General features: G+C 42.0%; 1 protein-coding gene across 19 annotated transcripts in view; it reads left to right on the forward strand.

Annotated features, from left to right (window-relative positions):
* The window catches only part of DLG2 (discs large MAGUK scaffold protein 2), a 1,248,672-nt gene that overhangs the window by 853,435 nt on the left and 368,222 nt on the right, over window positions 1–27,015 (forward strand). For all 19 annotated transcript variants that reach the window (XM_089512900.1, XM_089512903.1, XM_089512905.1 and 16 more), the window contains one exon: window positions 9,994–10,047. In XM_089512900.1, coding sequence (XP_089369026.1) covers window positions 9,994–10,047 — 54 coding nt within the window. The remainder of the gene's footprint in view (window positions 1–9,993; window positions 10,048–27,015) is intronic.

Below are 27,015 nucleotides of genomic sequence, written 5' to 3' on the forward strand. Positions count from 1 at the left end.
AACCCTAGTACGGACCCAGTCCGTACAAAATGGCGGCACCCATTCTACACGGGGGCCGCCATTATGACATCACCACAGCGCCGCCTCCAAACGAGGTGACATGGACGTGATGTCGTCGCGCCACGCCGTGCAAGGGCGCCTAGAGCGCCCTTTCCTCAGCGTGAGAAGGAGCTCCAAAACAGAGCTCCTCTTGAAGTTTGTGTCCCTTTAGATGGCTGCGCCAGGGACGCAAGGGAGAAAGGGGCCGAGCGGCCCCTGTCTCCTCCTCCTCGCCGCCACCGGGTGTCCTTGGGGCATGAAGCCCCAAGGACACCCCTTTTCAGGCCACGTGGAAGCTGCCTTTTGCCGCTTCCCCACAGCCTGGAAAGCGGCGGATTGGGGCCTCGGAGGCTGCCGTTGTGGCAGCTGAGGCCCCGATACAGTGGGGAAAGTGCCGCTTACAGGCCGCCCCAAACGGGCAGTCTGTAACGTGCCTAAAGGACCATCCCAGTGATTTTGTTAAGTACTGCACTATGCATTAAGTACCAACCACAATGTCTTGTAGTTTGTCATTCAAACACACAGAATATCTTACCCTGTTTGGAAATTAAAGCAGACATCAGCTATAAGGTGAAATGGGGAGGGGGGTGTTGTTACTTCTCACATGTTAGGGAGACAGGACGAGAAATATTTAATCTACCCTATCAACTTCTAGAGAGAGCCAGTATGGTGTAGTGGTTTGTGTGTTGGAGTAGGAATCAGCAGGACCAGGATTTGAATCCCTCTTTGGCCTTGGAAACCTACTGGATGACCTTGGGCAAGTCACACACTCTCAGGCTCCGATGAAGGGAATGGCAACCGCCCTCTCCAAAAATTCTGCCATGAAAACACTTTGTTCTGGTGCCTTTAGGGTATTTTGGCCAGTTCATACATGAAGTATCTGCATGCAGTACATCTGTTATTTGAAAACTAAAATGTTAATAGAGCCAGTGTGATGTAGTGGTTTGAGAACTGGCCTAGGGCTCTGGAGACCAGGATTTGAATCCCCACTCAACCATGAAAACCTACTGGATGGCCTTGGCCAAATCACATACTCTCAGCCTCAGAGGATGTCAATGGCAACCCCCCTCTGAAGAAACTTGCTAAGGAAACCCATGACAGGGCTGTCTTAGGGTCAGCATAAGTCAGAAATGACTTGAAAGCACACAGCAACAAAAGAACATGTTAATACTAGGGGGAAGTGGCTCACTTGATCTTCCTATAAAGAGGTACAGAGGAACCTCCCATGAAAGCCAAGGAGTGACCACATTGTTTTGTGAACAGATCACGGGTGGTTCAGATGCAATTTGAGGCTGCATCAATAAAAGTATAGTGTCTAGATCAAGAGAAGTAATAGTGCCACTGTATTCTGCTCTGGTCAGGCCGCACCTGGAATATTGTGTCCAGTTCTGGGCACCACAATTCAGAAAAGACATTGAGAAACTGGAGCGTGTCCAAAGGAGGGCGACTAAAATGGTGAAAGGTCTGGAAACCATGCCCTATGAGGAACGACTCAGGGAGCTGGGAATGTTTAGCCTGGAGAAGAGAAGGTTAAGAGGTGATATGATAGCCCTGTTTAAATATTTGAAAGAATGTCATATTGAGGAGGGAGCAAGCTTGTTTTCTGATGCTCCAGAGAACAGGACCCAGAACAATGGATGCAAGCTACAGGAAAAGAGATTCCACCTCAACATTAGGAAGAACTTCCTGACAATAAGGGCTGTTCGACAGTGGAACACACTCCCTCGGAGTGTAGTGGAGTCTCCTTCCTTGGAGGTCTTTAAGCAGAGGCTAGATGGCCATCTGCTGGGGATGCTTTGATTTGGATTTCCTGCATGGCAGGGGGTTGGACTGGATGGCCCTAGTGGTCTCTTCCAACTCTATGATTCTATGATTCTAGAGCGATGCTCGAAGTGATCACTAGTAAGGAGAGTACCACCCGTGAATACAGCTCTGTGTGATCTGTGCATATAACGTGATAAATTGTGCTGGTACATATATTAGTTTCAATTAGTCAAGAATGTCACAACATTTATAGCTATTTTCAAACACTTAATTTCAAAATATTGACAAGTAAATTCCTGCTGTTCTTAAATAAATAAGAAAGAGGAATACTGGACGCATGGTAGGCACTGATGCTTTAATGAGATTTAAGCAATCCTTGTTTGCTGTGCATTAATCAGAAGGATCGTTCTGTGTAATGCACCATTTTATTGCCATAACACCATCACAGAAGGTTTGATGAGGAATAAAACAAGTGCTGAATAGAATGTTTGCCCATTACTGATAGATCACCTTAATGGAGTTCTGTCAGATGCAGAACTGATGATGATTTTATATTCTTATGCTGAAATATTTGGTATATCAGATTAAATGTTGGGGCATGGATTGTACAAGTGGGAAATCCATATTTAATTAAAATTTCAGATCTTGATTAAAGATTCTCAAGCACTGTCATACAGTTGGTCCTCTGTATCAACAGATTCTGGAACCCCCCACCTCCCCGCAAATACCAAAAAACTGCCCTTATTTCAACAGTGCTCATAGCCCCCCCCCCCATCAGCTTGTGTTTACCTACAAATTCTATGCATAGAATCATAGCATCCTAGAGTTGGAAGAGACCACAAGAGTCATCCAACCCAACCCCCTGCCATCCAGGAATACAAAATCTCACACCCCTGAGAAATGGCTATCTGGTCTTTGCTTGAAAACCTTCAAAGAAGGAGACTCCACCACACTCCGAGGGAATGCATTCCACTGTTGAACAGCTCGTACCATCAGGAGGGTCTTTCTAATGTTGAGGTGAAAATCTCTTTTCCTGCAGTTTGTTCCGTGTCCTATTCTCTGGCAGAAAACAAGCTTGCTCCATCCTCAACATGACATCCCTTCAAATATTTAAACACAGCTATCACAGCACCTCTTAATCATCTCTTCTCCAGGCTAAACATCACCAGCTCCCTAAGCTGTTCCTCATAGCGTATGGTCTCCAGACCTTTCACCATTTTGGTCACCCTCCTCTGGACATGCTCCAGCTTGTCACTGTAGATCAGAGCTGGGTGAAGTGTGGCCCTGGGGCCACATCTCACCCTTACGGGTGGTTTTGCAGCTCTGAATTTCCCCAAACTCCCCAAGCTACTTCCCCAGACTCCCCAAGCTCCTTTTTTTCTAGCCAAAAAGGAGGGCGAATTGCCTTTCCCACAAACTTCAAGAGCATTCACCATTTATATATGTTACTCTGCACTGTTTAACATTTAAAACCAGGAATGGCTAGTGGAGTGTCCCATGGACTCTTTACAATTGCCTACCACTGAATATGAAATACCTACATCCCAGCAGCAATGAGTGTTAGTACCTCAACGGAAGATATACCTATTTTATTTCTTAACTGTCCTTTGCATCTTGCCTAGTAACTCATGTTCTCTTAGTGGAATATTACTTAACAATCACAGTTTAAACCCTCAGAATTAACCCAAGCGAAACATATGTGGAAGATATCTTTCCCAAATTGAAATTCAAGGTACAGAACACATTTGTTCACAATCTGCAGCAGCTCTTGTTTGACATTTACGCTGTCCTTTGGTGGATCAGATGCAGGCTTGCTGCTCTAACATGTATATGAATCATTTCTGATTTCAAGCTGCTACCAAGAAATGTCAGGAAAAGGAGAAATCTGGTTGGTAACTGTATGTTATCTTTTGAGGAGAACTGCTCCCTGAGGCACCATGTAGATGCCATTGAGGATGTCTCTTCCTGTCCAGATACATGTTTATCTTTATTGCTGGGGAATATTGTAAACCATGGATTTGTATTATTTTTTTTCATGGAATTATAGAGCTCTTTGAAACTTCAAGGGCCATCCAATCCAACCCCCAGGAATATACAATCAAAGCATTCCTGATAGATGGCCAACCAAAGAAGGATACCTCACTATAATCCAAGGCAGCATATTTCACAGTCGAAAAGCTTTTACCATCAAGAAGGTCTTCCTAATGTTTAGGTGGAATCTCCTTTCCTGTAGTTTGAATCCATTTCTCTGTGTCCTAGTCTCTGGATCAGCAGAAAACAATCTTGATCCTTCTTCTATATGAAATCCTTTCAAATATTTAAACATGGCTCTCATGTCACCACTCAACCTTCTCTTTTCCAGGCTAAACATACCCAGCTTACTAAGCTGCTTCTTATAGGACATGGTTTCCATGGTTTCACCATGTTGGTCACCCTCCTCTGGACACACATAAAGGAATGCCAAAAGGAAGATATTTTACAAAATGTAAAGGGGAAAAGAGGAGAAAGCCAGCTGCTTTACAAACAGCAAAGGCTAAAGCACATTGAGCTGTATCGTTATTTAGGTGTATGCCTCTGGGCTGCCAAAAGCAGAAATTCCCATCCCTTCCAGCTCTTCACCCTTCCCAAAGACCAGAGAATTGCAGAAGCATCTGGTCATGGAATGGGTCTCTATCTACTTTTTAGTGGTAACTGTCCCTCTGCTCCCCAATACCAAATCCAACACTTTTCAATAGTGTCCCTAAGCCCTTTATGTTGAGGATTTGTGGGGTGAGAGAAGATTGGATGGGCTTCCATGGCTTTTCTTTCGTGTACTTTTCTTAGGAGCATGTTTTAAAAGCTTTATTTCTAAATGCCCAACTGATATTTTTGGTAGGTTTAATTGGCTCTTTACTGTAATTCTTTTCAAACAGTTTACCTTATTTCACAGTTTAACTATATTATTTCATTTAGTCTTATGATGAACCACCTGGAGTCCATTATTGAAAGAGTGTCAAAATATAAATCCATGAATAAATATGAAATATAGGTTGAGTCTCCCACATCTGAAATGCTTGGGGCCAGAGGTGTTTTGGATTCTGGATTTTTTCCCTTTTGGAATATTTGCCTATACACATGTAATGTATTGGAGATGGCATCCAAGTGTAAACATGAATTTCATTTATGTTTCATATACATACACCATATGTACACAGCCTGAAGGTAATTTTATGTGTACATAACATTTTTAATAATTTTGTGCATGAAACCAAGTTTGTGCACATTAAACCATCAGAAAGCAAAGATGATACCTATATGGACAATTCTGGAGTATTTTAGATTTTGGAATTGTGGATAAGGCAGACTCAAACTGTAGTTTTTCTGTTGTGCTTTAATTCAGTCTCGAGGCTATTAAAACTTTATGCATAGAGAGAGACATACCTTGATTTTATTGGGGATATATTCAATCATTCTGTCTATTTTCTGCATCAGATCTAAAAATTTTTTAAAAAAATTCTCCCCGTTTTTTCATTCATTTTAATATGCAGTTTTTGCTGACAGCTTTTCTACATCTTCCCCACCCTCATATGGGAAGCCAAAGTGGTGTATTTGTTTGAGGGCTGAACTAGCACTCTTGGAGATCAGGGTTCAAATTGCCATCCAGCCATAGAAACCCATTCGGTGGCCTTGGACAAGTCATGCCCCTCAGCCTTAGAGGAAGGCAGTGTCAAAGCTCCTCAAAAATGTTGCCAGGAAAACCCTATGATAGGGTTGCCACATAAGTCAAAGTAATGTAAAAACAACAAATCCCCCCTACACATTTCAATTCAGTATTCCTTAACAAGCACACTTTCATGTGCAAGGTGTTTGTGCTGAGAGATGCACTTCAGTATCTGAAGACATATGTAACCCAAATCATATTTATGCTTCAGTGTGCACATTGGCCCAGGATGGAAGTACAGATTGTGTGTGTTGTGTGCCTTCAAGTCATTTCCAGTTCATGGTGACTCTACCATGGGGTTTTCTTGGCAAGATTTGTTCATTTGCCATTGCCTTTCATTGTTCTGTCATTGCTCTGTCCTGGGGCCAGTGTTATTCAACATCTTTATCAATGACCTGGATGATAGAATTGGGGGCATACTTATCAAATTTTCAGATGACACCAAATTAGGAGGAATACCTAATAGCCCAGAGGACAGGATCAAAATTCAAAATGACCTGAATAGACTAAAAAACTGGGCCAAAGCTAACAAAATGAAATTCAACACAGAGAAATGTAAGGTACTGCACTTAGGGCAGAAAAATAAAATGCACAGATATAGGATGGGGGACACCTGGCTGAATGAAACTACACTTGAAAGCGACCTAGGAGTCCAAGTCCAAGTAGACCACAAGTTGAACATGAGTGAACAACGCGATGCGGCAGCTAAAAAGGCCAATGCAATTTTAGGCTGCATGAATAAAAGTATAGTGTCTAGATCAAGAGAAGTAATAGTGCCACTGTATTCTGCTCTGGTCAGGCCCCACCTGGAATATTGTGTCCAGTTCTGGGCACCACAATTCAAAAAGGATATTGAGAAACTGGAGAGTGTCCAAAGGAGGGCAACTAAAATGGTGAAGGGTCTGGAAACCATGCCCTATGAGGAACGACTCAGGGAGCTGGGGATGTTTAGCCTGGAGAAGAGACGGTTAAGAGGTGATATGATGGCCCTGTTTAAATACTTGAAAGGATGTCATATTGAGGAGGGAGCAAGCTTGTTTTCTGATGCTCCAGAGAACAGGACCCAGAACAATGGATGCAAGCTACAGGAAAAGAGATTCCACCTCAACATTAGGAAGAACTTCCTGACAGTAAGGGCTGTTCGACAGTGGAACACACTCCCTCGGAGTGTAGTGGAGTCTCCTTCCTTGGAGGTCTTTAAGCAGAGGCTGGATGGCCATCTGTTGGGGATGCTTTGATTGTGATTTCCTGCATGGCAGGAGGTTGAACTGGATGATAATAATAATAATAATAATAATAATAATAATAATTTGTTTTATTTATATACCGCTATTCCAAAGATCATAGCGGTGAACAGCAAGTAAGCTATGGTCTCTTCCAACACTACGATTCTATGATTCTATGATTCTATTAGGCTGAGAGCATGTCACTTGCCCAAGATCACCCAGTGGGTTTCATGGCTGAGCCCTTGAACCTTGGTGTCTAGGGTGATAGTCCAACACTCAAACCATTACACCACGCTCCATAGCACAGATTAGGTTGGTTCATTTAAAAATACAGAGCAACCAGAATTCCCATTGCCTTCATCCTTAGTCATTCAACACATAGTCTACTATTTGGCACATCACACCTAGTGATTTTAATTTTGCATGCTGACCTGCAATAACAAAAGAGGCTGGTGCATTTCCCCCCCTGTTGTTTTTCACTGAAAGAGCACACACCTTTCACACACACCCTTTTTTTCCTTTTAAATTGGGCATTGGCCTGTTATTGAACCCAAATGCCCTGTCTCTGATCATTTGCTGCAGTGTTACAGAAGCTGACATGTCCAGTGCTTATCTGGGGGCTACACACTGTTTTGTACTTGGGGACCGACATCAGAGTACAGAACACACGTACATTGCCCCCATTGTGAATGCTACACTGCTTGCAGCTATACATCCCATGCATGTTTATTTCCATTGTAAAAAAAAAAAGGGGGGTTCCCTGTCCAACTACTGATGAAAAGATTTTTAAAATTAAACAAAGTGCATTTGATGGAGATGCATGCCATTGACAGGGGGCAAGGATAAATAGTAGTGGTTGGGTTTTTTAAAAAGCAAAATGCCAGCAGATTTCTCTGATTGTTGCTCTCAAGTCCATCCCAAAAGCCAAAAGCTATTAGTATCCTGCTTTTAAAAAGGTTGCAGAGGCAAGTTTTGTCCCAGGGTTGGGATTCCAATCTGTCACTGTGACTGTCAGCTGCCTTATCTGCAAGGCAGGAAAACATCCCAGCTACAAGCCTTTGCTTCCTATTAAATTTGTGACAGAAAAAAAAGATGAGCCTGAAGGAAGAGAGTCTTTAGTCAGGTTACAGAGGTAATAAGGATGCTGGATTACATGGGTATTGCTATGGGAGAGAGCAAAATGAGGGCATGGCCCTCCTACAAGAATTCTGCTCCAATGAAATTTTCCCAAATTTCCAGCACTGCAAAGAATAAGATACTGGAAACTATTCACATATAAAACACTAATCCTGTCTTTGCATTCCTTTAGTATCCCCTCCTCCTCCTCCTCCTCCTCCTCCTCCTCCTCCTCCTCCTCCTCCTCCTCCTCCTCCTCCTCTTCTTCTTCTTCTTCTTCTTCTTCTTCTTCTTCTTCTTCTTCTTCTTCTATTTTTAGATGCATAAACTATATTTCTAAATGCTTAACTGAAGTTTTAAATTACAAGTTTCTTCAGAGGGGGTTTACCAATGCCATCCTCTGAGGCTGAGAGAGTGTGACTTGTGCAAGGTCACCTGTGGTTTTACATGACCGAGCGGGGATTTGAACCCAGGTCTCCAGAGTCCTAGTTGAATGCTCAAAGCATTGCTATGATGCTAGAAATTTGGGGAATTAATTTAAAAATTCATGGTGGGCAGAAATCTTATTTGGGAGGCAATGCCCTCATTTTACTCCCTTACACCTTCAGTCAATAAGAAGCAAAGAAAAAAAACGGCTTCAAACACAGGTAGAAACACTGACCAGGAGAAGAAATTAAGATGAGGAATGAAATATGTAATTAAATGAAATGGAAAACACAACAGTAAATAAGAGTGCACTGAGCATGGTCTGAGCCAACTTGGTTTTTCTGCAAGGCAAGATGCTGTACTTTAAAGATTATCTAGACTATCAGTAATTGCTATCTTAGATCGAGTTGACACATTTCAGCTCCCCTAATTTTCCACATCATGCACATTGTTGGCTAATTGTGCAAATCATATGGCAGTCTGGGAAGGGGTTAAGCAGTCACAGCCTTCACTTCTTCCCTACTCCAAATCATCTGAGCTGCTGACTTTAGGAAGCCAATTTCTTGAACATGTTCTGGGTACATCCGTTCTGTACAGCAATGGAGGGTCCCATGTCATGGCAGCAGTGGATCTGCTACAGACTTTAACCCAGATTTTAAAGTAGCTATTCAAGGTGCTCAACCCTAGCCTCGAAACAGATTCAGAAGCTTTCCTCACTCTACGGGCATGGAGATGCTGATCATCACTACTTCATAGTTCAATGGGTTTTAACAATCTGTTGTGTTGCTTTACAATATATATATACATTGTCTTTTAATGACTTTTAATATTTTTAACTTTATAAATTGTTTGAGTTTCTTTTAAATAACATTTATGTTTATTATTCTGTTGAAGTTTTGAGTACTTTTTAAATCTGCGTTGTTTTCCAGTATGTTGCAAGTGACCTTAAGTCTTGTTATTGGGAGAATGAGTTCAATGACTAAAATAATACACTATAATACAATTACTACAGTTGATACATTTTGAATGCTATTCCTCCATCCAATGGAATCCTGGGAATTATAGCTTGGTGTGGTAACTTTGAATTCTCCAGAAGGCTTCCCTGAACAACAGCACTCTAGAGATCTGGGATTTGTAGTTTGGCATGATGACTTTGAATTCTCTAGAGGGCCTCCTTGAATGACAGCACTCTGGAGTTTTCTAACAGAAAATTCTAAGTACCTCTCTAAACTACAAAGCGCATGATTCCAGTGCCTGTACTTCAGCCACTTGCTCACAAACCATAAGGTTGTGAGTTCAATACCAGCCAGAGGCTCCGGTCAACTTAGCCTGGCATCCTTCCGTAGGTCACTAAAATGAATACTCAGTTTGTTGGGGGCAATTACCTTACACTTTGTAAACTGCTTAGTACCCTCAGTAAGCGGTATAGAAATGTACCTGCTATTGATATTGCTATTGCTAAAGTACTATCATCCTAATACACCTGTGCATTCACCATTGATGGTGTGACAAGTTACCGTAGTTATATATTGGCTGCACAATGTATTGAATACAGTACTGTATCACCACAGCAGAACTTGGAAAGTGACATGTAAAATACATTGTGTTTCACTGTTTATCCAGTATCAGGCTTTTTGAATCCCATTGTGGGAGAAAGACAGGATGTAAATCCAATAAATATAACATAACATATTCTTATGTTCTCCTTTTTTCCCTTTCTAGGCCAGCCCCGCTCCTATAATCGTCAACACTGATACCTTGGACACTATTCCCTATGTAAGTTGGAAGAATTTCAATTCCACCCCCACCCCCACCCCTTTCATTGACACTTTTGGGAAAGTGGGATTTTTCTGGTCTGCTTGTTTGCATGGTTATGTTAATGCTAGCATCAGTGTCAAGTGGTTAGTAATTCATTTGAGACTAAGCATTTAGCATTTAACAGAATGGTTCGCCAAAACTGACTGCGTTCAAATCCTTCCCCTTAGGATTCAGAGACATAAGTATGTAATATCAGTATGCAAAAGGATCTTGTAGCACTTTTGAGACTAACTGTGCAAAAGAAATTGTAAGCATAAGCTTTCATATGCTGGATCCGCATTGCTGAAATCATCCAACTGGACACCACTGTAACTGCCATGGCTCAATGCTATGGAATCCTGGGGTTTGTAGTTTGTTGTGATGCCAAAGCTCTCTGACAATAAAGGCTAACTAGCTCACAAAACTGCACAACAAATTCCCAGAATTCCATTACATTTAAAGCGGTGTCAACCTGCATTATTTCTGCAGTGTAGATCCTCTCATAGACATGGTGTACTTCCTTAGATTCATGCTTGTTTCTTCCTCCAGCATCTGAGGAAGTCGATCTAGTTCATGAAAGTTTATGTTACTCATACCTCTGTCACATAGTTAGATTCAAAGGTGCTACAAGCTCCCTTCTCCTAAGAGAACTCTGCCTAAGATTGTTTTAAAAAAACAACCCCATGAAGCCTGAAATAACATACAGACAGTTTTGTGCCGAGTGAGCCCTTCTGGGGAGAGCTTTCCAGAATTGAGATGTCTCTACTGAGAAAGACCTCTCCACTTTCTGCTATGCTACACTGAACATAAAAGAATAGCTTGGAAACTTTGGTTAAGATCCTAGAATCATAGGATCATAGAATGCTACAGTTGGAAGAGACCACAGAGGCCACCCAGTCCATTTCATATGAGGAAATTTCCCCAAAATAAAAATTCTGCTTCTTCCAATGAAATGTTCCCTCCATACCCAAGTTTATAACACTGTAGTAACTTGAAGTTTGGTTGAGCATTTAGAAATAAAAGCTTCAGCATCCAATGAAAAGAAACAGGCCGAGTGACCAAGAAAATGCAAACACAGCAGATAAAAGAGTCTGGGATGTGACCAGTTTGTAATATCTCACTCTTTCTGATGCTAGACATTTGGCTAATGATGTAAATTTTCATAGTGGGGAGGGGCTCTGATTTAGGGAGGGCAGTGCCCTCATTTTGCCTCCCGTCCCCCCTCCCCATAGCTCTCCACTTGGTAATGAGATGGAGCATCAGTTTTAACCAGAGTTTGGAAAGGTTACTTTACAATTCCCAGATTCCAGCCTGTCCACTGGTTTCAACAAGCAATAAAGAAAGGTATAGTGAGCCCTTAGTATCCACTGGGGTTTGGTTCCAGGACCCCATAGTTACCTAAATCTATGGACATTCAAATCCCATTAAATACAATAGCATAGTAAAATCAAGGTATGCTTCTGGAATTTATATTTGTTTTTACTATTTTCAACCCATGGATGGTGAATCCATGGATAAAAAAATCCATGGATACACAGGGTTGACTTATACATCTTTCTCTGTACCATCACCATCACCATCACCCCACACACATACTCCTACGCATACAAGGAAAACCCAAATCCTTTGAGGGCATGAATGCTGTAAATGGAAAATTAATTACATTGCTTCTGTTGAAAAATGCCAGAAATCCATCACTGCTATGTGATGGATAAATGTAGGATGTCTGGAAGGATGGTGTGTTAGTTTTGAATCGAGGAGAAGGAGGAGGAAAAAATACTGTGGCCAGGAACCTACACTGGAGATGCATGCCATAAAGCTCTGTATGTGTACTTACACATGAATTCTGCTATGCTATTGTGTGACTGAACCAAGACACTGCATGAGCATCCAAATGCACAGCCAAATGAGCAAATTCACAAGAATGCAGAATGCACAAATGTTACATCCACTATGTGCCATGCATATCAATACACATATGCATTTATGCATAGTGTGTAAGTTTTTGCACAGATGGCATCACATGTGCAATTCACTTTCTGCAGCCTTGAGCAGAATGCATCAGTCAAAAATGTACATTTGCTTCCATAGGGAAACTTAATACATGCATAAAACACCTACAGGATTCCAGTCTTTGTCATATAGCAGCCATGCACTTAGCTACTCAAGTTCTGAGCAAAAGCCCATCAATAGCAGTAGAAGCTTTTGAGCTGAGCATACTAAATCAATTTTGTAAACATCTTGATGAAATATTGCCAGCAGCTTTGTAAAGGGCAGTTGCAGTTGAGGATATATTTAGCCTAGAGAAAACTAAATTAAGGTGCCACATTCTGACAGTTAACAAAATACCTTGGAAAGGTAAGGGGAAACAGTTGTTCATCCTACCCACTGGTGTTTAGAGGCCAACAGAGGCATTAAGGATGGATGAAGCCTCTAGAAGTAATACAGCTCAGATGTTCTGTACTCCTAGGTTAGAAAAGATTTCATCAGAATGTAGATTTCTTCAGATGGAATTGGAACAACCTAAGTCATTTTTCTGCCTGAGGTACAGAACAATATCATAGAATCATAGAGCTGGAAGAGCCCACAAGGGCCATCCAATCCAACCCCTGCCATGTGGAAATACATAATCAAGCACTCCCAATATATGGCCATCAAACCTCTGTTTAAAAACCTCCAGAGAAGGAGACTCCACCACACTCAAAGGCAGTGATATTTTCCACCATTGATGCTCTTACCATCAGGAAGTTCTTCCTAAAGTTTAGGTGATTTTTTTTTCATGTAGTCTGAATCATTTGCTCCATGTCCTAGTCTCTAGAGCAGCAGAAAATAAGCTTGCTCCATCTTTAATATGACATCCCTTCAAATGTTTAAACATAGCTATCATGTCACCTATTAACCTTCTCTTTTACAGTCTAAACATACCCAGTTCTCTAAGTCACCCCTCATAGGTCATGGTTTCCAGACTTTTTACCATTTTGGTTGGCCACCTCCTCCTCCATTCCATGTATAGAAGCTAAAGGACTCACAGTACCAATGCCAGTAAAGGGCAAGGCCCCTGCATCACACACAAGGGATAAAGGCCAGTGGACAGGCTGTTTGAAATGTTCAGCTGAGTCCTCCAAGAGCAGGGAATGACCAGAGACTCAGGATGTACAGTTGGGAAAGTGTTCCTTTGCCTCACAGGATCTAACTGTGAGGACGTTTTCTCCCTCTGCCTAATAGTAAAGCTCAGTAGAATTCTAACAGAAGAATGTAGGCTCCTAGTGCAGTGTTACTCAAAATAGTGGTCCATAGACTGGTGCTAGTCCAAAAGCTACTGGCTACATTCTTGGCCCTGGTAAGTTTCCAGGGATGTGAGGAAAACAGTTATAGCCAGTGGGCACAAATATAGTATTGATCTCTGGCATTTATTTTTTTTTTTTGGGGGGGGGGGGGGGAGGCGGTAATTGCTAATCCCTCACCTTAGATGAATTGAGAAGCACAACCCTAGATGATACGATATACACTGAGACATTATGGTTGCATGGTGCAAATCTCTGCATCTAGAATTACACATAGTTTGTGCTACACAAACCTTGTGTCAAACTGTAATGCTGTGCAACCAAAGGTACTGTCAGAACCTGGGACATTCTGTCATAAGATTGTTGCTGTGGTTGTAATATATAGCATGTTTAATGTTTTTGCTACATAAGTGAATTGTATGAATATTATATGTTTATTGGGAAATGATGAGAGTGATGGGAGATATAGTACTAATAGAAATAATTGGTTTTGCCTTGTGGCCTGACACAGGAATGTGCAGATATGTGGAGGAGGAAACCCCATCAGAATCTGTTGGTGGGAAACCCACAGAAAGATGCCCCAAAGTTTCAGTAAAAAATCATGTTTTCAGCTTGGCACTGGAATGAAACAAACATACATTTGGAAGGACCTTCCATAAGCAGGAGGATGTAACAGAGAAGACCCTGTCCCTTGTCCTCCTGCTGGTGGGACACAGAAGTGGACCCTTCTAGCAGATATCATTCCTCACGGAGGCAGAGAGAGAGAAGGAGGCACTCCTTCAAATATCAAAATCTCATGCCATTTTGGGCTTTGAATGTCATCAACTGTATTGCCATTCAAATTCATAAAAAGAAAAGTGCTGAGGGTAATTGATCCTTTTGTCCCCATTTGCAGTTTTTTCAATTTCCCCCTTCCTTACTGCTATTCTGTGCCTTGCATGGTTTCAGCCATGCATCAGGATGAAATGTCACATTTAGATCCCAAAAGGGAGAGAGCTTGGGAATAGATAACAGCAGAGAATAGAAGGCTAAGGCATTAACTGCCTTCCTCTTTCCCCGCTTGCAGTTTTCATGCCCAAAAGTGGGTTCATTCACCTAAACCTAAACTTGGGCCTTTGGGAAATACTTTGATGCTTAATTTTAGTTCACTCCCCAGTTTAAGTCCTGATGCAAATCTCTTACTTTTGTTCTTAACCATGGCCAGTCAGAAATAAAACTTTGGCTATTTGAAAGCCTGCTTTGAAACTTCGGTAGCTGTTTGACATTGAGTAACGTCTATGAATCATTTCACTTCTGTACCATCTCATCTTCCCAGCCAATTGTGTTCGCCCTTGAAAGGGTGAAAAGACAGACCCCCTTTCATGTGATAGGCAATGCTTTATAATGGAGGACTGTCACCAATCATGAAAGAACCAGTTAATTAGCCTCCTTTCTAGGTTCAGTGACTTGACTAACTTTCACTTGCTGAGCTGAAGTTGTAAGAATTCATTTGATGGGGAAGTTGAATGGCACAAAATGAATTGCGTTTTGGTGGCTGAAGTGCAATTAAAGGTTGTACAAACTTCCCAATCTCCATGGTCTTCCTTGTTTTAATTCATTATTATGTTGCCCTTAGTTAAATGAGTGCCTCAAATTTATTTTACACATGCTTTGGTCATCCATTGCAAAATAAATTTTGTACGAGATTCCCTCACTTTCCAGCAGAGACTTCACTTTGTGCTAGTATAGCATAAATCTGCACTAATAGTGATAGTGAGGGATGGGACAAGTGTGGCCCCTGGAGCTGCCATATTTGGAGATGGGGCGGTCCTCCAAAATTCTTTGGAAGCCCAATGTGGCTCCCTAAACCCAAACAGTTGTCTCTCCTGTGCAAAATGGAAGCATCCAAAGGTGAAAGCTTTGTTTTTATGTTTCTTACACTTTGAAAGGTGTATACAACATTTCTTAATGGTAGAAGAGTGGGGAAGGGGTGGTGATCCACATATATGAAAACTCTAGAAGTGGTGCTATATGGAAGAAGAAAATATGGATACTTTTCTCTCCCTTTGTGAAATTTTATTCCACCCTTAGTTGCCAACTGTACCAATGAAATCTGGATTGCAGCTTCTATTCTCATCTCATGTTTGGCATAATAGAAAGATTCACTGACCATAGTGCATGGGGGCAAATGAAAGACACCTGACATCCAGTTTAAATTGTAATTGACTCTCAGTCAAACAAGGCATGTCCCTCATCACAACCAGTCAGAGAAACTGATCTCTCTATGGGTAGCACAGATGAACTTTGTCTCGTGAATACTTGATCCAATAATTTTCTGCAGAAGATTGGCTTGATTGGAAGGTAAAACATGATCCCACGCAGGCCAAGTAAGGTAATTTTCTTGCTTTATGGAAATAGCTCAGAAGGGGAAACGAGTGTAAATTGTTTGGTTATATACTCTCCCTGATACCAGAGGATTAACAGCTTTAATTCTGAATGTTTCCCAACAGCAAAGCTTTGAACTCTACAGTTTTGTAACAGCTTCTCTTCAGGAATAACAGTAATCATCCTTTTGGGCTTCTGACAATCTCTTGCCTCCGTGCTTGGAAAGTGAAGTTTTTTATGCCACTGCATAAAATATGTACAGTGGTCTAAAGGTTAAAAATCATATCCAACGGCCTAAGGAGGAAATAAAACACCACTGATATACCTGAAAACAGCAGACACGGTGCAACAACAGATGGCTTTTTAAAATAACATCCTGCCTGATAGAAAGAGCCACAGCTTTTAAAATCTTTGGATAATTTTTAGGCCTTTTTGGTCATCCTGATAAAGGCTTTTCCACAATAATTGGTTTTGGAATTTGTCGTAGAGCCAAGAAAGATTTCTGTGTTCATTTTATTTGATAATTTGTTACTGTATTTCAGAAATGGTGTTTATTGTCTTTCATTTCTGTCTCCAGCATGGTGGATAGTTAGAGAAATGCATTCGATTCAGGACAAGGGTGCGATCAAGAGCCCTGCTCAGATCTTGCAAGCTCAAGCCATGACTCTCTTAACTGAGTCTATCCATCTGGAATGTGGTCTTCTTCCTTTCCTACTGCCTTCTAACTATCCAAGCATTACTGTCTTTTCAAATGAGTCAAGTCTTCTCATGATATGTCCAAAGTATGATAGTCTCAGCTAAGTAATCTTGGCTTCTAGGGAGAAGTCAGGTTTGATATCCTTTCTTGTACAGAAAATATTGTCTTCTGCACAAAACAACAACATATGAGTCCAGGGTACATCTCAACAGGGTTTCTCAACACTGGGGAAACATGATTTTTTAGTATTTTTCAAATAGTTCTGAAGATTTTTCCCCCATCTCTACTAAGGGGAGGATATTCCACAACCAGCTATCACAGCAGAGAAGGCCCTACAAATGTGCCTGCTTAAATTGTGCCATTCCACAATGGGAAATGTGTAATGCTTGCCTTTGCAAATGAATTGTGGTCCTGACAAATAGATGTGCACCATCCAAGAATGTACAACTCATCTGAGATGGTTATATTTGCAGAACTTAGTTTATGCAAGTGTGAACTGAATATGTATGTGCAATGGTCAAAGAAAGTACAACCACTTGCATAAGGGAAATTATATGCTTCTTGTCTTTCCTCCTAAGTCCACCCTTCAACACTCCTTTTCTGTCTCTGTGGACAACATTTCTATTCAACCAGTCCAGCAAGCCTGCAGTCTTGGTCTTATCTTTGATTCTTCTCTGTCGTGTATCCCTCAGATCCAGACCACAGCCAAGGCTTGTAGATTCTTTTTATTCAATATTGCCAAAATCCGACAATATCTCTCCGCCTCTACTGTCAAGATCCTGGTCCATGCCCTAGTGGGCTCACAACTTGATTACTGTAACATCCTCTTGGCTGGGCTTCCTCTTTCTCACCTCCATCCTTTAATTTCTGTCCAGCATTCAGCTGCACGCATTATCACATCCGCCCACCGCTCTGACCATATCTCTCCTTTGCTGGCATCCCTTCACTGGCTTCCCCTCCCTTTCCGCATTCAGTATAAGCTCCTGCTGTCGACGTTTAAAGCCCTCCATGGGCTGGCCCCTCCTTACTTATCAGACCTTATTTTTCCTCACCTTCCCACTCGGGCCCTCCATTCTGGTAGTCAAGGTCTGCTGTCCCAGCCCAGGATTTCCTCTGCCCCATCTCGGATTTGCCCCTTTTCACTCGCTGCCCCTCACTCCTGGAAATTTCTTCCCCCGCGAGCAAGAGCCATCACTTCTTTAACCAGCTTCAAAATGGAGTTGAAGACCATCCTGTTCAGGGCAGCATTCCCAGGCATTGCATAATTGTCACTTGCTATTTGATATTCTTTTGTTGTCTGTTTTATTGAATCATTTCCTATATTGCTATGTATTTTATATGTATTATCCTACTATAGAGGCCCCTTCCCCTCCACCACTCCCTTCTCCTTCTGTGTCGTGTCTTTTTAGATTGTAAGCCTGAGGGCAGGGAGCTGTCCAGTTAAAAAGATTGTATGTACAGCACTGTGTAAATTTACAGCGCTTAATAAATAAAGCGCTTAATAAATAAATAATAATAATAATAATAATAATAATAATAGAAAAACAACCAGATTTCAGACTTGCACAACAGGAAATCAGCAAAAGAAGCAGAGTGGGTAAGGGGGAAAGGGAGCGCACAACTCCAAGCTATGGTTTCAGAGGCCAAAATCATGATTTGATCATTAAGATACCAACCACAGATGCTGGCAAAATGTCAGGAATAAACTCTTTTAGAACATGGCCACATAGCCTGAAAAACCCACAAAAACTATAGGTTAGTGTTACTGAAAAGAACACTTGTAGGGAAATATACAGCTTTTCCACACTGCTGAAATAAAGCAATTTGACACCACTTTAATTGTCATGGCTCTATCATGTGGAATCCTGGGGTTTGTCCTTTGGTGAGGTATTTAGCTTGGTCAGTGAGAGAGCTCTGATGCTTCACCAAACTACAGATATCAGGATTCTGTAGGAGAGAATGGTGTCAAACTGCTTTATTTCTGCAGTGTGGATATACTCATAGAGGCCTCGATCCAGTTGCTAGCCCGAACTAAAGTAGACTTACCGAATTAATGGAATTTGCATAAATGTTGGCTTCCTGTTCATTGTGTTCTACTCTAGTTGGGACTAAGCTACTCAATGTAGGCCAGAGAATTCAGTTGATGGGGGGGGGGGGATGTGAACAGTTGTCAAGAGAGTAACATGTAAGATGTTGACTGGTTCAGCATAATATGCTTAGCCATATGCTAGTCTTCCCTGAGGTCTGAAGTTAAGGAACAGACTGGAATACAAACTCAATCAAACATTTATGAAAATGTCCAGTAAATAACTTATATGACACAAACATGATTCTAGCATTATTGGATCCCACCAAGCCAATTCAAAGGTATTTGTTTTCTCTCACCTTGGAAGTCTTATATGATTTGAGGAAATCATACCTAGTATGAAAACTACTGTGTATAACTCCCAAATGAGGACTGACAGGAAATGAAAAAAAGAGGCCAAGGAAACAAATCTGTTGGTCAGGTGTTTTTTTTTAAAAAAAAAAAATACAAGAGCAACATGTTACTGAACAATGCTGAAGCCAACACTGGCTATGATAATTGTACTCACTGTACATTCATAGGATCATTGAATCACAGAGCTGAAGGAGACCACAAGGGCCATCCAGTCCAACTCCTTGCCATGCAGGAATACAAAATCAAACCACTCCCAACAGCTGGCCATCCAGCCTTTCTTGAAATACCTCCAAAAAAGGAGACTCTACTACACTCTGGCAACATATTCCATTGTCAAACAGCAATTTCCATCAGGGGTTCTTAATGTGTAAGCAGAATCTTGAATCCATTGCTCCATGTCCTAGTCTCTGCAGCAGCAGGAAACAAACTTGCTCCATCTTCAATATAACATCCTTTCAGATATTTAAGTCTGGCTCTCATGCCATCTCTTAAGCTTCTCTTCTCCAGGCTAAACATACCCAAGCTTCCTATGCCACTCCTCATAGGAGATGGTTTCCAGACCAACTGGTTTTTGACTGGTGGGAAACCCATTTTCCAGACTTGGAAAAAACAATGATTAAGAATCTGTCCATCCTTACTCTGAACTTCCTTGGGTATTATCAAAGCATTTATAGGGTCTCAACAGACAAGCGGCTCCGTGCCGCTCGTTTTTGCCATGCATCATTGGCGCAGCAACCAAAAGGTGCAGCAACAATGTGCTCCCTCTCAGGAGCAAAAAAAAGCTGCCAAAAGCAGCTTCCTGGAAGGGATGGGATTGGCAAGCTCGCATGCCCCGATTGCATCACTTCCAGCTAGTACTGTTTGGGCGCTGAGGCATGCTCACGTCATCATGGCACCTCCCCATGTGGATGGTGTCATGCCATGATGGCGCCAGCGGTGCATGGTAGGGCTTGGGAGCGTGCAGATGCTCTGTACTTCTGAGCCCTAAAATCGGCCCCAGACTGCCATTTTTCGGCAGTCTGTACTGAGCCATAGTCCAAAACACACTAATCCAGTTTGAGACTGCTTTAACTGCCCTGGCTCAGTGCTAGGGAATCCTGGGAATTTTAGTGTATTGTGGCACCAGAGCTCTCTGACAGAGAAAACTAAATGTCTCACAAAACTATAGTTCCCAGAATTCCATAGAATTGATCCAGGGCAGTTAAAGCGGTCTCAAACTGGATTATTTTTGCAATGTGTCAATGTCTCTGTCCCTGTCTCCTTCAATATATCTGATTCAAACTCCCATGCAAGTAGCCAATGTCAGTTATCCTATATCCATTAATAGATATTGAACAATCCTTTAATAGGAGGAAGAGGTGGTCCCCATCTATATAGTGGTCTTTACATTGCCACTATATAGATGGACACCACCTGTTTCCCCCATTAAAAGCTCGTGTACACTGCAACAGTGGTGACTGGTGACTTCCATGACTGTGGGACATCGAATCTGATCTATCCTCAGAATAGGTCCAGCACTTTGGATAGTTCCGTTTGAAGTTTCAACTAAAACCTAAAACAGATCCCCTGTCCCACTGACATAGCATATTATTTCTCTTTTCCCCTCTTGCTCATTTTTGCTGCACTAATAATAATGTAATACAAAAGAAACTTGACTGTGTGCAATGAAGCAAAGAAATACCGTATGGAACAGTGTTCATAAGCTGGAGGCCTAGATAGGACTTCCCACCTGCCATGATAATCTAAAATAAAAACAGTAGTGATAGAAGAGCAGGGAAGGCTCACCCCCTAAAGATAGCAAAGATTTTATTACAATAAAGAAATAAAACAAAATAAACTGGAAGACTTATGTACTGCCTAAGATACATGACTCACTTGTTGCAGTACTTTCAAAAATTCTACAAGAACAAAGCAGTTTGCTCATGGATATAAAAGGTCTCTGTACAAATATTTGCACCATTAGGAATTAGTAAAGTAATTTTTCAACCCATTCAGTTGAAAAGAACAAAATATTAGACATCTCAATAGGGGCTAATAAGTTTCTCGTGTTGCTACATATCTTTATGAAATTGGCCTTTCTTTTTTATTTTTTTATGTGCTGTTTTAAGGTCAGTTCACTGGAAGTGAAAACTCAAAATAGAATTCTTATTCTTAAATTTGTTTTTGTTTTTTTGTGGGGTGTGTATGTGTAAGGGGCTGATTGATTAATATTAGACCCATTTGAAGTGTATGTAATTGGATATTATTTTTGACTCATGTTGAAACACTTCGTAAGGTCTGTGCATGGAAATGATTTCTAAATTTTCTAACTTCGGAAAGCTGACCCAATCAAACCAGCATGATACAAAGTGATCTCCATGTCTGAAAGATTTTGAAAGTTGGGCTATGAGTTGGTCTTAAGAGGCGCATTTGATATGTGAGAATTTTGCCACTGGGGAATTCCTATATAAAAATAATACCCCCCCCCCCCCCGGAAAAAAAATTGGACTCAAAATGGCTCACAATTGAAAAAAAGGAAATGTAATTAAAAATATACAAAAAGTGAACACTAATAGAATATGTTAATATTAATATGCACTTGTCTTTTGTGAACTGGCAAGTGGGGATGGATAAAATGGCATGTGTACCTGCAGGAGCACATGACCATTGAAGCCAATGGGGTTTAAATTTCCATTTTTGCGTGGGATGGGTTTCAGAACAGATCCCCATGAAAATGGAGGGACGATTGTAATATAGTAATATATATCAATGTATATATATCAATAATACAGGGCTGAAGGGCGGGATATAAATACCTAAATACCTAAATAAATAAATAAAATAATGTTATAATATTATAAGGAGCCCTAGTGGCACAGTGGTTACATGCCAGTACTGCAGCCACAAGGTTATGAGTTCAATCCCAGAGGGCTCCAGGTTGACTCAGCCTTCCATCCTAGGACATACGAAGCACCAAACCCAGGTATCGCGATACAACCTCCAGTCCTGGAAGGGGTCACACTTCCCTCAAAGGACTGTGTTCACAGTCTGGGGTGTGCTCCTAGATCCATTGCTTTACATGACAAATCAGGTGAATGCGACGGTCAGGAGTGCCTGTTATCAGCTCCGGATGATATGTCAGCTGTGCCCTTTCCTGGAAGTCAGGGACCTTGAGACCGTAGTACATGCACTGGTAACCTCATGCCTTGATTTCTGTAATGCACTCTACATGGGGCTACCCTCGTGCTTGGTCTGGAAACTTCAATTAGTTCAAAACATGGCAGCCAGACTGGTCTCTGGTACATCCAGAAGATACCATATAACACCGATCTTAAGATCACTTCACTGGCTGCCCATTAGTTTCAAGGCCCAGTACAAGGTGTTGGTTATCACCTTTAAAACCCTAAATGGCTTGGGTCCAACCTATCTTTGGGGCCGTCTCCTTCCATATAAGCACACTTAGATCCTCAGGGAGGAATTTGCTACAGCCTTATAAAACAAGGCTGTCCATGACCTCCCAAAGGACTTTCTCAGCTGTCACGCCCAGATTGTGGAATGACCTGCTGGATGAGATCCATCATATTACCAACCTAAACAGCTTTAAAAAAGGTATTAAGACGGATCTCTTCTGGCAGGCCTTTCCCAAATAGTTTCTCCAACCATCAGAAGAACTTCAAGAACTCCGACTGCACTTTAGTCACGGTCTATAGTTTGCTTTATAAATTTTTAAATTTATTTTACTTTTATGTATGTTTTAATTCTTACATCGTTTAATTGTATTTTAAATTGTATTTTAAAGGGGGGGGTTTGAGGTTTTTGGAATATATGTTTTTTTAATCTTTGTAAGCTGCCCCGATTGCATCTTGTAGAGGGGTGGGATATAAATAAATTTTATTATTATTATTACCATGGTGATTTGGAAGCATTGCGCAATAGTAACTACCCCCATCACATTTCCTAGACTAACATGATTGTGGCATCTTATGAACCCAATGTGATAAATTCCTTAGATAGGTCTTGGATCTTTCCTCATAAAAATGGGAGTAATGTCAAGACACTCATAGAATGGTCTGTAACACAAGTGCTTTGACCCTATAGCAGGAGTGGGAATTTGGTGGCCACTCAGAAGTTCCCTCTCAGCTCCCAGTAGCCTTAATCCAAATCTAGCAGGCAGCACATTACTCACATGTAAAGCGTAGGCAGCAGGAGGTCCTGAAACTCCCAACTTGTGCTTCCTCCTCAAAGCAAGTTGTGTCCAGATATTTTTCCCCTGGTGGATTTCCTAGATGAAAAACAGCCCTCATTAGGAAAAAAGTGGTTAAGAAGCAGAGCATCATGTCACAATAGGTGCCCCTTCTGCACACCCCCTACTGATAGAAAGTTGCCTTCCAAAGGTGTAGTAATTTCAAGATTAATTCTTGTAAGAATGCTAACAGAGCCATGCTATACAAAGTGGGGGGAGTAGGAGGCTTCGGGATTATTATCACCCCTAGTAGGAGCAACACAAGGTATTGTACTTGAAAAGTGAGCTCTCTTGAGGACACAAACCAAGCAAATGCACTTCCAAGCTTTCATGCTCCAGTGCCATGATAAGGGAGTCTTTGCCCACATATCTACTCTGCACAGGTTGCCCTCAATAAGCTGCTTATCCCAAAGTAGTCCCCACTGACTTCAGTTGGACTAATAGAAAGCAAATAATTTGAAAACTGATGATGCTCATTTTTGTGAAATATATCAGAAATATACAGGTATTCCAGTTTTTTGTTGTTGTTGTTTTTTTTTTTTTTAAAACAGCCTTGTGCTAGGTATATGGACCTAAATGCCCCAAAGACACCAGGTCCCATCTGCTCTCGGAAGCTAAACTGGTTCAGCTCTGGTTGTTACTCAGATGGTAGCCCACCATTCAGTACCAGGTGTCATAAGCAATATTGCAGAGGAATAAACTGGAAAAACCAACTCTTGAGTATTCCTTGCCTAAAAACAACCTGGGAAATATATGGCACTGCTCTAAGTTGACAGATGAACTGAAGACACATACACACACTAGGCTAGGTCTATGAATGGCTTACTTGCAGCTGAATCTGATCTTTGCCTTAATGGAGCAAAGTTATGGAGAAACTGGTGGATATACCAGTGTTAAGTATGTTGGGTCAAAAATGATGTGATAACTGAGAAAGTTTTTGGATTGTCATGTTAGGTAAAGAAAAGGGCTAAACTAGACTGACAGAGCTTGTTAACTGAGGTTGTCTACAATGACATGTTAACACAGGTGAACCTTCTAGGAGTGTTTCTCAGAGACTACTCATGGAAGCTCTGGCGGTTTTCTTTCTATTTATTCTTGTGACATTTTCAGAATAAGTGAATATGAGAGGAGGTTGTCATTATTTCTTGAGCCAATTCCTTTACTCTGACCTACATCACCAAATAATCACTTCAGGAAGCAAAGTTTCAGAAGCTGGCTCTCAGTTTATAATAACTGGAACTTCAGTTAATATTACTCCTCAAGCCATTCCAACTTCCTTCGGAAACAATGGTTGCAGGACAAAAGGGTTTACATGCTGCCTCCTAATTTATATTAACTGGAAGATATATTAATAAATGGTATCTTATTGCCATAATTTGCCCCAGTTTTTTTTTTTTTGGGGGGGGGTGAGTATTGGTCTCTTAGGGGCCATTCAGACTACCTTTTACCCCAGTTCAGAAACTGGATTAAAAGTGGGAAGTTCATACTGGCACCAGTTCTTTTACACTCAAATTTGAGGCTTGCACACCCGTTCAGGGGCAAATCCCCCTTGGCGTGGGCCTATTGAAAGCGGGGTTTTTCCTGTATCTTTTGAGAAAAACTGGGTGCCGGCAAATGTGAACTTGGCCCCAGTCATGATTGGCTCAAGTTCAGGGGAGGGATTAGGGCAGAGGGAGGGCAGAGGGCAGAACATGCCTCCCCTCTCGCAGGCAGCTTTTTCTCTCTCTCTTTTTTGTAATGTTATTTTGACAGACTATGAGAATAGTTCTACAGGTTGATACATATTGATAGAATGTGTCTGCTGTGCTACATTTCCCTTTCATTTGCTTGCTGCCGGCATGGCACCTCATTTTGCAAGTGGCTTTTTAAAAAATTATTTTTTGTGTGTGTGTGACAGAATATGTGAATGTGTTTCCTTTTAAATTTGGCAAATTGATACACTGTGTGAATGCTTTTGCTACATATGTAAATGTGTATGTAAGGCATTCTCGGATCACAAAGCAAGAAGATGCAGAGATGGCATTCTGAGGTGAGGATAGATGGCATTTTGGGATGGATAACAGAGGCAGAGCAAGGAGATCCAAAGAGGAGAGAAGGCTATCCCCTGGTGAAAGGCAAGCGCATAATCTGTCCCGGAAGCACTGACCCTCCTCTATTCTCTCATCTATCCTTCCTTTAGTATGAGCACAGACAGTTATGCCTGCTGGAATTTTGTAACTTCTTTGGCATTGTTTTCCTTGCTTCATCCTTTAGATCCTTTGCAACATGCCCCTAAGTGGTGACTCTCTGGATGAGACATCTCCAATGACCCCTGTCTTCTATTGCTTTGCTCATGTTCTGCCGATTCGTGCCTGTGACCTTTCTGATTGAGTCCATCCATCTAGCGTGTGGCCTTCCCCTCTTTCTTCTGCGCTCTACTTTTCCTGGCATTATTATCTTTCCTTATGAGTTATGTCTTCTCATGATGTGGCCAAAGTATGACAGCCGCAACTTGTTTATCTTGGCTTCCTGGGAGAGTTCAAGCTTGATCTGTTCTAGGATCCATTTGTTTGTCTTTTTGGCTGTCCATGGTATTCTCAGCACTCTTCTCCAGTATCATATCATAAATTAGTTTATTTTCTTTCAGTCTGCTTTCTTCGCTGTCCAGCTCTCACATCTGTACATGGTGCTGGAGAATATGATGGCTTGGATGATCCTCACTTTAGTGTTCTGAGTTATATCTTTACACTTACCTAGCTATTTCATAGCTGTCCTTCCCAGTCCTAATCTTCTTTTAATTTCCTGACTACAGTTCCACATGGTAGTTGTATTACACCATCCTTCTACTGTATACTGACATTGTGCAACTGATGGTACGTCTCCCAATGTACCTTCTTTTTGTCCCATGGGGAATGGGGACTTCACAGTTTTTGTTTCTGCAGGCCTAGTGAAGAAAGTTGTACGATGAAGACATGGACCACACACAACCCAAGAAAATGCAGATCCATAGCTATAATGGGCATTGACAGGGGAAGCGTGTCCCTGTTGGTGCTCTTGGACATCTCAGCGGCTTTCGATACCATAGACCATGGTATCCTTCTGGAGCGCCTGGCAGAGGTGGGAATCGGGGGCACTGCGCTCCAGTGGTTCCGGTCCTACCTCTCTAGGAGGTTCCAGATGGTGCAGCTGGGAGACGTGTGCTCCGATAAGAGGGCCCTTACATCTGGGGTCCCTCAAGGAGCCATTCTGTCTCCCATGCTTTTCAACATTTACATGAAACCGCTGGGAGAGATCATCCGGAGACATGGGGCGCGGGGTTATCAGTACGCTGATGACACCCAAATAGTCTTCTCTATGTCTCCGACTGATTCAGTGACTGGAGATGGCATCTCTCCTCTCGTGGCGTGCCTGGAGTCAGTAATGGGCTGGATGAGGGAAAACCGACTCAGTCTGAATCCAGAGAAAACGGAGATGCTCGTGATAGGTTCTCCTGGCCCGGGGATGGCGGTGGTTCCACCTGTCCTGAACGGGATCACGCTTCCCGTAAAGGACTCGGTACGCAGCCTGGGGGTGCTCCTCGACTCGTCGCTTCACCTTACATCTCAGGTGGACGCGACGGTCAGGAGCACCTGCTACCAGCTCCGGCTGATTCGCCAGCTGCGTCCCTACCTGGGCCAGAGGGACCTTGAAACGGTGGTACATGCTCTGGTAACCTCTCGACTGGATTTCTGCAACGCGCTCTACATGGGGCAACCCTTGTACCATACCCGGAAGCTACAACTGGTACAGAATATGGCAGCCAGACTGGTCACTGGCATACCCAGGGCCAGTCATATAACACCTGTACTTAAAGATCTGCATTGGCTGCCTATTCGCTTCCGGGCGCAATACAAGGTGTTGGTTATAACCTATAAAGCCGTACATGGCTTGGGCCCAGGATACCTTGAGGACCGCCTCTCCC

The sequence above is a fragment of the Sceloporus occidentalis genome, unplaced genomic scaffold (genome assembly GCF_023333645.1).
Source record: "Sceloporus occidentalis isolate IW3139 unplaced genomic scaffold, rSceOcc1.0.p SCAF_2, whole genome shotgun sequence".
In the NCBI taxonomy this organism is placed as follows: Eukaryota; Metazoa; Chordata; class Lepidosauria; order Squamata; family Phrynosomatidae; genus Sceloporus; species Sceloporus occidentalis.